General features: G+C 40.7%; 2 protein-coding genes across 2 annotated transcripts in view; one reads left to right on the top strand and one right to left on the bottom strand.

The window, feature by feature from the left end:
- Positions 1 to 11,373, bottom strand: part of LOC103399996 (methyl-CpG-binding domain protein 3-like) — an 844,757-nt gene that overhangs the window by 515,677 nt on the left and 317,707 nt on the right. The window lies entirely within an intron of this gene.
- hapln4 (hyaluronan and proteoglycan link protein 4) lies at positions 4,876 to 11,004 on the top strand. Its single transcript, XM_008307279.3, has 7 exons — positions 4,876 to 5,307; positions 6,417 to 6,525; positions 7,486 to 7,675; positions 8,142 to 8,314; positions 8,418 to 8,533; positions 8,804 to 8,987; positions 10,401 to 11,004. The coding sequence occupies exons 1-7, from the start codon at positions 5,305 to 5,307 to the stop codon at positions 10,781 to 10,783; spliced, it is 1,158 nt and encodes a 385-aa protein (XP_008305501.1). The 5' UTR covers positions 4,876 to 5,304; the 3' UTR covers positions 10,784 to 11,004.

Here is an 11,373-nt window from a genome sequence, read left to right as displayed (position 1 = left end):
ACTTTAGAGACTGTTATATTGTCACCCGCCTCTTTTTTTAGCTAAAGATTCATAAAGGATGATGGTTTCTTTTTGAGATGTTCTGGTGAGCAGTGGTTGATCTGCCTTTGTCCCCTTTATCTTCCTGCCGCCTTTGACTGTCTTTTTTTTATACTGATTGGTCGATAGTTTATTCAAAGACCTTTTCAAGCGGCAGTCAGGACACAATTGTGAGTCATTGATCGGTCAGACTCGCTGCATGTTGCCAACTTGATAAAGCTAATCTCCTACCCAAAGACCCCCACCAGCATCTCAGTCGGTGGGAAGATGCCTTTGCGAATAAGCAGGTGTCACTTTATTGCACTTGCAATTGTTTTTCTTCAATTACAAATTGATTCTTGTCTGATGACATGACGACCACAATCAACTATAAAACAAAGGGCTTTCAGACACCACTGAACTTAACAGAAGAATCTTAGGACAGCTGGGCTGTCTTCATCACTGGTCAACTGTTGTGTAGTTAATCTGCAGTTACAAGTGCTGACCCTGGAGCTTGACTGAAGTGGCTTCCCTTTTGTACCCACTCATTAAACACTCTCAGCATGAGTGATATGGTGCTCACACTGATATTTTATCCTTGACTTCACCAAAAGTCATAATCACTTCATGAAATGGACGGTCATGTTACTCATCACTGACAACAGGCGCTCTTGGAGGACGAACAGTCCCAGTTGTGCATTAAATCAAAACAATTTCAAAGTGACGGTACAGTGGAATTCTTCTTATATTACGCTGACGCAGCTACACGATCAGAGGATCTCTGTCAGTCCGTCCTGGACAATAGAACTGTTGCGTTCTCCTTCATCTTTTAATCCAGTACGTCAACATAAACTTGAATATCTATATATAAAACTAAAAAAAATAATTCATTAGTTTTTTAAAATTAATCTTCTGACATGAAAAGGCGTGAAATTGATCATATTATATGTCATTACTGCAATGACAACAACATCAGGCTTCAACATTCATTATTTATCATCATTATTTATTCATAAAACAGCATTTCATCGACTGTGGTGAGAAAATGTCAATAAACACTTATAATGCACCTTAGGTTGGGGTCTCACCATGGAAACATTAGGATTCAGTGAGTTTACCTAGGCCACAGGCAGACATAATGGCATTGTAACTTTACCCACGATGCAATGGTCCATCTGGACTGCCCTACACAAAAAAACAATAATATATCAACCCACACATCAGCCCACGCTGTGCACACTTTTACTCCACTGTTTCTCGAGTCCTTCTCTTTGTTTCTGCCTAGTTTCTTCAGCATGTTGATCTTTAGAGTTTAACTGTTTTTATCCAATTCTAGTCTGCATATTAGATCGTGCCGTTACGACTAAACTAGTACTAACAAAAGCAGGCATAGTAGAACTGCTACATGTGAGCGTTTGATGTATTGAGAAACAACATCATTTTAAGTCAGGTGTGTGTTCTATAAAAATGAAAAACCACTCTGTCAGACTGTAATAAGGAAGTCATTGAAGTGCAACTGAGGTTTGCAGCGAGACCAAAAAGTCCATGAACCTTTTCTTTAAAAAGGACTGTTGCTGCATAAAGATGTCAGTCCTGAGGAATGACACTGTCGTCTGGAGAGTGAGAACTGACAGGAGTCAGAGAACACCGTGAAGGACAGTGACACGTTTACAGACAAGGAATGGACAAAAACAGGGCAAGGAACGAACCGCGGTGACAGAGGGGAACGGCAGTGTGTAGAGTATTTTCATTGCCACTACCAAATACAGAGTACTGAAACCGATGACCTGCTGCTATTACAGTGTCCACCTACTGTTTTAACCCGGTCTGGTCCTTTATTTGTCTCCAATGCCAGCACTGTTATTGTCACTGCTTTTACTACTTCGCTTTGCTTTTTTAGGTGACGCCATTAAAATGCTTTCTTTAGGGTTAGGGTTAATGTGATGTAATGTAACTGCAGTTACGTTCGTATACTGCAGGTACATGTACACATAACTACAATATACAACACACAAATTAGTTTCAGCCAGTGAAAAGACCAGACCATGTTCTGTTGAGGAAGATAGAGGTGAACATTTGTGTATTCAGATAAAGCCTACGAGAACAACAGTAAACATCTCTTCCCATTTCCACTCCATCAGCTCCTTTATTAATAATTATCCCCTGTACTTTGCTAAGCAACAGGCCAACACACAGAGATAGATGGAGAGAGAGAGAGAGAGAGAGGGTGGGGGGTGCAAACTCATTTCCTTTTCACACTCAGCAGCTTTTTCATGCTGAACTGAGGCTTCGCCTCTGCCTGCACATGCTTGCGGTGCATTCTGTGAGCATGGGAAAAGCTTTAAATCAAATGTGGCGGCTCCACACAGCTCCTAATCCCATGACGGGAGTCACAGGACAGTCCTGCCATTAATCTCTGCCCTGCATGTAGTCACAAGAAGAGCTGCAAATGGGAGAAATACGGCTTTACGTGAAGTTTGATCCTATAAAATACAATCCTCGTGCCCAATAAACTGATAAGAAAGCTTACACAACATAACAGCATAACAGACAAAACAGTTGTCGGGTAGGCAGGAAACTGGCGCTAGTTGGGGATGATAGCATTTCCGCAGCACACTTTAGTAATGTGGCTTTTCACATTATTTCTATTACCCACAAACCGCTTTTATGATTTTACCCTTTTAATCACGTCGGTCCTTTATATTGAAAAGAATACGACGTCAACTTTGCGTGTCGTCATAACTGCCAACGATCTGAAGTGTTAAAAGTTGTCACCCTGGAATTTTTATGCGTTCGCAAAATAAAGTTCCCAGTAATCAACATTTATTTCCCGTTGGCTGCGTCGTACGCCAGTGGTTCTGTGATGCTTTACAGCGAAACTATCTCGAACCGTAAAAGCTATTGTAAATGCAACAGATCACTGCAGCAACTGCAGCAGATGATGCACTCATTAATGGAACTTCATTTCTTTTTAACCAACAGATGTCATTTGTTACCACTGCATGAATGAATTGGATTTTGACAAACACCCATATGATGTCTTATAGGGGTTTTAAGCAGAGGTGGAAAAAGTACTAAAAATGTAACTAAGTAAAAGTAGCTTTATTTGTATTAAATTCTACTAAAGTAAGAGTAAAACTACCCATCTAAAAATCTACTCGGGTAAAAAAAAAAAACATTTTTAACTTACTTACTTCAAAATACTTATAATGAAATAAACGCATAAGTTGAGAATTCTACGATCCATACTGCAAAATTCAAGCCACTAAAGGACACTTAAGTTGTGACAGTTACAGCTCTGTCCACCGGGCCAGGCACATTTTGCATGCACTGATGAAGTTACTGCCTCGTTTGCATTTGAAAACAAAGAGTTGGCTGAGATATGGCCAAAGATTTCCTTCTCTTTCGGAGTCCTCTGCTCCACAGGAGCTCTCTGCTTGGCAATCCTCAAGCTCCAGTTTTTCTTTGGCACCAGCCACCATCCAACGACAGGAAAGAGTCTGTCCCCAAGTCAACGATATCTGGCTACAATAAAATAGTGGGATATCTGAGCATGCACGGTAAGCAACAAGTCAGTAACAAGATCACGGTCATTCAAGTTCTTTTCAAATGTAGCAAACTAAAATACTTCAGTCAAAATATACTAAAGTGAAAATACATATTCCCGAAACTACTTAAAAATGTACAAATGATTCACAAAAAACACTCAATTACAGTAACTTGAGTAAATGTAATTTGTTACTTTCCACCTTTGTTTTTTAGTGATACGTTTAAATACATTAGGACCAGAAGTTACCAGAGAACATGTTATAATATACAAGGTTGCAGGAACCACAAGCCTGCATTCCAATAGAAAAATGTTAATATAAAAAATTCTTGGCACAGCATGAAAAAGTGCTCCGACCACACACACTGGTCACGATATTGGTAAATAGGACAGAGCAGCCTGCAGGTCATATAAAAACTGTGTCACCAGCTGGTTCCTCTGAAATATTTGCTATAATTCACAACGATCTCGGCATGCAGCGAACTTTAGACAGCTACACAGGATACACCAGTTGTGGCCTACACAACTGGGCAGTATTCTGTGTGCACGCACTGTGGCACTGATGATTTATGTAGACCTGGTTTCACCTACTGTATGTTACCCTTACACAACGTCTGGATGAAAAACCCATTCATGTTTCTTAAACTCAAAGACATAGACAAATCTTCATCCAAATCAGGGCAACAAAAGACAACTTTCCAGTGCAACACAAATAGAACATGTACAGGGGTCCTCAGATTATGTCAGAGATCCGTTTCTGGGGTGCGACAAAACTCAATTTTCGCCTTAAGTTGGAACTCACATTCTGTGCATCATTACCTATCTATGAAATAAAAAAATCAGAAGAGTCTGACTTAAACTTGGGAGCCAACCCCCCCCCAAAAGAAAACAACACAAATGAAAGAAAACAAAAGTAACACAATCCAATGTATTGCGTATGACGTAAACAAAGGTGTTTTGAAAGTATTGATTTTAAAATGTTTTAATGTTTCCCACATCTATATATATTTTATTCTTTTAAAAATTTTATTTTTTTGCCTGAAAACCACATTACATATATATCATAACTGAGTAAGTTTAGTATGTTTTAACCTTTTGGAAAATAGGTTCTACAGAATCACGGCGAGGTAAATACTTTGATAAAATAAAATATCTGGTAATTATAAAATGGAAATCTAGGCAATTTCGCAATTTCTTAAAACCCAAACCAATTGGTTTACTTCCTTATCACATCTCTCTGCACCACAAAGCTTTTAGAGTGATTAGAAAACTTGAATTTGTACTGACACTGTCACAATTGAAAACTGCACGCACTGTTATTCGCCTTTTAATTACAATGGTGTTCTGTGTGAAAATGAATGAGGTGTCAATGCATCACCCACAGCAAAGAGTGACTGTCAAAGCACCAAGTCACTCTGACAGGCGTCATCATCACAGAGATAACAGAGTCTGCGTGCAGTCAATATATCGTCTGAACAGTACATCCACAACTTGCACAGTCAAATGTTGCTGCGTCACTGGAGGACTGCAGGACCCACAAACACTAGTGGTTCCCCTGCAGTGTGAGAGATCAGTGATGGGACTGAAAACAGAGAGACGGGGAGAGGGAGCAGGACAGAGTAAAGAGGAGCAGAGGGGGCGAGAGCTGCCGTAGAACAACATTTAGCCCGGCTGAGGAGTTTGAACAGTACACAGCCGCACATCTGCTTCATCCTGACATACACCCTGATGTGGTAACCATGGTAAGTTCACTTCTGCACTCGAGTATTTCCACTTCGTCCTGCAGCTCTCTGTGCTGCACGAGAACTGCAGTCAGTCATGGTCACTGGACTCACCTTGAGAATAATGGTGCACCAGAGCCTTTATGTGGAGAACGTATATATGTGGACTAGCTCTTTCTGTGACTCACCGGGGCCTTTCTTCATGTTCAAATGTTACGTACTGCTGCAGTGCTGCTTTATGCCAGGCAATTAGTCATAGACGCCACTGAAAAGCATGAAGCGTAAGAATACCCACTGGACTGTTTCATATTGTTGTTTAGTACAATTTTATTCCAGCACCAAAAACGTGCTTGCGTGGAAAATTTGCATTTAACAGTGGGCTGTAGCCATTATTCATAACATGTAGTACATGACAGGGATAATGTAAATATGATCGGTAACCATGCATATGATCATGTGAGGGTTCAACTCAAGGTCGTGGTAGTTGGCCATACTGTGTGTGATACGCACGTTCCCTCCTTGTCATTACGTAGGTTGGACAGAAAAGCGTTGGAGTTTACTGAGATAGTAAATAGAACACGGTTGGGCAGTTAAGGGTGAATAATTTCGTCTGTTGTCATTCCCATAACCCGGTGGTGAATCCAGCATGTACTGTGTCTCAAGGCCCCTGAGTCACTGCAGACCATTTCTATTGACTCTCTGTACAAATAAATAACCAGTTTTTTAATTGACCAAACTCAGACTGGCTGTGCTTTTCGAACCAAAAAAACAATCACAGCTCTTACATTCAACTGGCGAGCATCTTTTGTATACTCAGATACTTTGTAGGGTCAGGGCTGAGAAAACAGTACGTGTAATGACTAACAACAAAACAACATGATATCACTGTCCTCTAAAACTATTTAACTCACAGTTTCTAGCACTGTTGACTACAGGTCAATGTAGTCGACATAACAAATGCTACAATTTGTTACTCTAACCCATACTCTTTCTTACTTTCTGATGACACCCTTCTCTTGATACAGGGTAGATGCATGGCTTCACAAACAGTGCATATTCATATGCTATTTTCTGAAATACCTGTAAAAGCTTCCACTTGTTTAATTTCTCTCTGTGATTTTTCTCCTCAGGCTTTTAAAAAAATGTCGTTTGCGGTTTTCATCCTGACCTGTGCTCTCTTAGAGAGCTCTCTGCTTGCCGGCTTAGAGAAAGAAAGAAGAAAAGTGGTTCATGTTCTTGGTAAGGACAAATAATGAAACATTTGTTCTTTTCAGAAAAATAAAGACGGACATTTTTAAATGCTGAAACACCACAGTCTTTTCAGGTCCATAAATTCTCTGAGCCTGATCCTTTCACTAAGGATAACTAAGATTACAGACTGCATTTACTCTTACCTAATGAAGGTTAACTATCATTTTAACAGAGACATAAAATGTCCCTTTGATGAAATTATCAATGTCAACTGTATGTATTCAGGGGACATTTTATTTGAATTGTCACCCTTGTCTGCTCTTTGATCTGTTTTGTTCTGGGTGTGTCATCTCCTCCACACAGCCTGGGTGGCTGCGTCACAGACATTTAACATCTCCACCTGTCAACACTTCTAGGTTTTAACAACCCATGGTGTCAGTGATGGCTGTTAACACACAAACAGAGCAGTAAAATGCTGTTCATTCTAACACCGGGGTGTTGCCTTTAGTGCTTGGTCCAAATCTTTTGATTGAACTAGATGCTTTGTTGTGGCTGCGGATACAGAAGTTAGCAAGAGCAGCGAGCCGTGACTGGACTAATTGCGGGCTGGCGTAAATAATAAGAGCTGCAGTTATCTGGTCAGAACAGCAGAAAACCGTGTACAGCTGCTCAATAAATGCTTTCAAAGTTTAACAAACTTAGTTGTGCATGTACTCCTGTGATGACAAGTATCTTTCCTCACACACACACTAATTAATGTGTTTTGTGAGCTCGTCACATAGACATGATGCATTCAATAACCCTTTGAACTAAACTTATTCACACTTACTCAAACCTTACCTAAAAACAATAGCAAAAATATTGTTCAGCCATATTCTACTGATCACGTGGGTACAGATCTGGGATCCAACGTTCGACCAACCAATTACTCAACCGGACAGCGAAACAACCAGCAAATGAATTATTATTACCATTATTTATATCTATTTTTCTTTCCCTTCTCCTCAGAGGATGAAACTGGGGCAGTGATCGTGCAGACAGCTCCAGGTAAGGTGGTGACGCACCGCGGTGGGTCCATCACTCTGCCGTGCAGATTCCATCATGAACCAGAAAACACTGACCCTGATCGCATCCGCATTAAATGGACCAAAGTGACAGACACGCTGCAGTTCCAGGACGTTTTTGTGGCACTCGGAAAGTAAATTCTCTGTCGGTCTGCACTGCTCACTCACACTGACTTACTAACTTGGTACAGAGTATTTGTGAACAGTACATGTGTGATGCTACCTTTGTCTATCTCTATGTTCATTAAGCACAAAAAAGAAGGGTCAAAGTCAACTGTAGTGCAGTTAACTTGATATGACAACACCTTATGTACCTGTACAATGCAGTAGATGGGATATGAGTCACCTGGTGACTGACAAACTCCAACAAATTTAAACCTGGAGTGCACTGAGCTTCAGTAACATCTGATGTAACTGTCAATCACTCACAAAAGAAATGTGTAAAAATATCTTCTTAGAAGAAAATGCTGCTGAGGCCAACAAGTAAACCAGGACTTTGGACAAGCAAGAAAAACGTTTATATATACTGTATATATTATACATATATCTTCATAGCTATCATTTTGGAAGAATACGCTCAACTAAAGTAATTGTCCCCAGGCAACAGCGTGTGTTTGGCCCATACCGTGGCCGAGTGTTTCTGGAACAAGCGGGACCAGGTGATGCATCAGTGATCATCCAAAACGTCACACTGGAGGACTATGGGCGCTACGAATGTGAAGTGACTGACGACATGGAGGATGACACTGGATTTGTTAACCTTGATCTGGAAGGTCAGTGTTTACATCCACCCAGAGATTTGGTTGAACCTGTTCCAACCCCACCTACAATTTTACAGCCATATGCTCATCACAAAGGTCTTTCTGTCAAATGCAGGGGTGGTGTTTCCATATTACCCCCGTGAGGGGCGCTATAAACTCAACTACCACCAGGCTGAAGACGCCTGCAAACAGCAAGATGCCATTTTGGCCTCACACTCCCAACTGCACAAGGTGACCTCTGAACATCACTGAAGTCAAATTTAATGAGCAAAACTTTATGTGGAGCTGAAATGTAATTGGACAGAAACTGTTCGGCTGAATGAAGCCTGACTTTAGGTGTAAGCTCATTAACATTGCAAGTGCATTCTAATGCTGCCAAAATACACTTGGTATAGCTAAGGCCAGAGTAATGGATTCCACAAGTGATAAAACACATCCTCTCTCTCTCTACCTAATAATGTCATTAATCCTTCACTTTGGCCACATTATCTCCCTCTGCAGGCCTGGCTGGAGGGACTCGACTGGTGTAACGCTGGATGGCTGGAAGACGGCTCAGTCCAGTACCCTGTATCTCATCCAAGAGCCCAGTGTGGACGCAAGGAAACGCCCGGAGTTCGCAACTACGGCTACAGGCACAAAGAGGATGAGCACTATGATGCTTTCTGTTTCACATCCAAGCTGAACGGTGAGAAACAGAGATACAACACACTGTGTGTGTGTGTGTGTGTGTGTGTGTGTGTGTGTGTGCATGCAGGGGTGTTCTTGTCAAGCCGCTGTGTGAAAATCACACACCTTTCACAAGATGCCAAAATGCAAATGTACAGCCAGTATCGTGTAGTATCTGTGGTATCCTGCGTCAGCAATTTGAAATGTTTATAAGATGAAAGTGAGACCTGCTCCTGAGATGCTGTGTGTCATGGCAGATAAACTACTGAGGCAATCTCTTACAACAGAAGCCAGAAGAAGATGGAGAAGCAGAATAACAAAATTGTCTGTTTCTGGGGAGATGATTTCCTTTTAAAAACAACAGGCATAAATAACTTAATTTATAACAAACGTAATAGATAGATAGATATATTGATCGATTGATATCTGTTATATGTTGGGAAAAGGTTTAGAAATAGATTTAAAAATAAAAAGATTATTATTTTACTACAGAACCAAAAACCAGTCGTAGTCCTGCACGGTGTTTGGTAGGAAAGCATTAAGCAGACAATCCTTTAATTTTTATTCTTCTTCTAACACATGATACTATTCCAGGTTGCGAGGGGAGTCAGGGTGCAGCCGGGACAGTTTGCATGTCCATCACAGGGCTAGAACCACTTACAACCGAATTCAAATATTGTTCAGTTAAAAGGGTCCAGATGACCTGAAGGTCAAATGAGAAGATGATTAAGGACTAGCTTTAGCCATCATGCCATGATGTAGTAAAAATGCTACTTTCTGTGACATTATCTATTAAAACAACATGTCGGACACCTTTAGTGATTCCTCATAATAGCCATTATCTTAATGGATGTGGGAAATCTGCTGTGGGCCACACCAGTGGGACCAGCAAATGTGAGACAATATTTGTCCTTTCTCAAAGCCACATAAACAAGTGCTAATCGATATCTTAGCCAAATACAACTCTGAGGTTTTGGACATGATTTCTGCGGTAGCAGCAGTGAAAGATTTTGTCTGAGGTAGATTTTTCATTCTTTTGGGACAAAGATCATTAGTGAAGTTTAGCAATTAGAACAAATCAGAAAACTATTTTTAATGGAGCCGCATGAGATTAAAGGGAATAATGGATGCTACAGTATAGAAGGGGAGTTAAGTTGGAGGACTGTCAACAGTCAGACAGAAAAATTAGCTTTTTTTTTTACAGCTTTTTTGTATGACTTAATATTCCAGGCACAAAGAGACAGAGAAGCAAGAAAACTGTGAAAACAGGCTTGTCTCCGGGGCTTTCCTCACAATGTTAAACTTAGTTTTCTCTCACTTTTTGTCACCATCTTAAAAACCAATCATCAACTTCTCCTCTCCTCTGTCCCCCCTTTTCTTGTTTTTTTACTCCTCTTCTCAACTCTCCTGTTCTCTACTTCTCTCTCTAAAGGCAAGGTTTACTTCCTGAAACGCTTTAAGAAGGTGAACTATGCAGAGGCTGTCAAGGCGTGTGTTCGAGATGGGTCTATCGTGGCCAAAGTGGGTCAGCTCTATGCAGCTTGGAAGTTCCAGCTCCTGGACCGATGTGAAGCCGGTTGGCTGGAGGATGGCAGCATCCGTTATCCTATAGTTAACCCTCGCTCTCGGTGTGGAGGATCTGAGCCTGGCGTCAGACACTTAGGTTTTCCTGATAAAAAATTCCAGCTTTACGGGGTTTACTGTTTTCTCAAAAACGAGGACAAAAAAGACACAGATCCAAGAAAGACAACAGAAACTTTGACAACAGGGAAGAGCAAGAACAGCATGTCCATAAATAGTACAGGCACAATTTAAAGTAAAGGGCTAGCTGAGCTACTTAGGCAGATGTTGACTTAGGTGATTTTCCTTTTACCTACAGATATTTAATCATCTAAAGGAGTAGGTTAGAACATCTGTTGTCAGATTAAACAGCAGCTTAAGCATCTTGCTAAAAACATCAAATCCGGGAGCCTGCCATATCCTTGTTTACATGTTCCTGCATGAAAATCTGTGTGCGTGTTTGACATATTTTTGGCCACTGAGCCTGTTTACATGTTCCTGCATGAAAGTCTGTGTGCGTGTGTGTGTGTTTGACATATTTTTGGCCACTGAGCTGTAGTTAGAGCCAAAGATTTAGTGTCAGGGTGAAAAACATTCATTAGTGGATAAGATGGGACGCTCCGCTTCACAATATGGAAAAAATCCAGGATCCCGTGTTAAATTTTGATTGTACAAAATGTAATTGCCTATAAAGGGAAGCTTGGCTTCGTAAGCAGCCCTTTGGCACAATGTGACTCATTTTTCTCATTAACTAAGACATGAAAATCTCATTATCATCAGAGCTGCACAGACCAAGTAGTAAATGTTGCAGTAGCTTTCAAATGTATTTGCACTTTAATTGCAAA

The sequence above is a fragment of the Cynoglossus semilaevis genome, chromosome 2 (assembly GCF_000523025.1).
Source record: "Cynoglossus semilaevis isolate Cse_v1.0 chromosome 2, Cse_v1.0, whole genome shotgun sequence".
In the NCBI taxonomy this organism is placed as follows: Eukaryota; Metazoa; Chordata; class Actinopteri; order Pleuronectiformes; family Cynoglossidae; genus Cynoglossus; species Cynoglossus semilaevis.
This window is presented reverse-complemented; position numbering and strand designations above follow the sequence as displayed.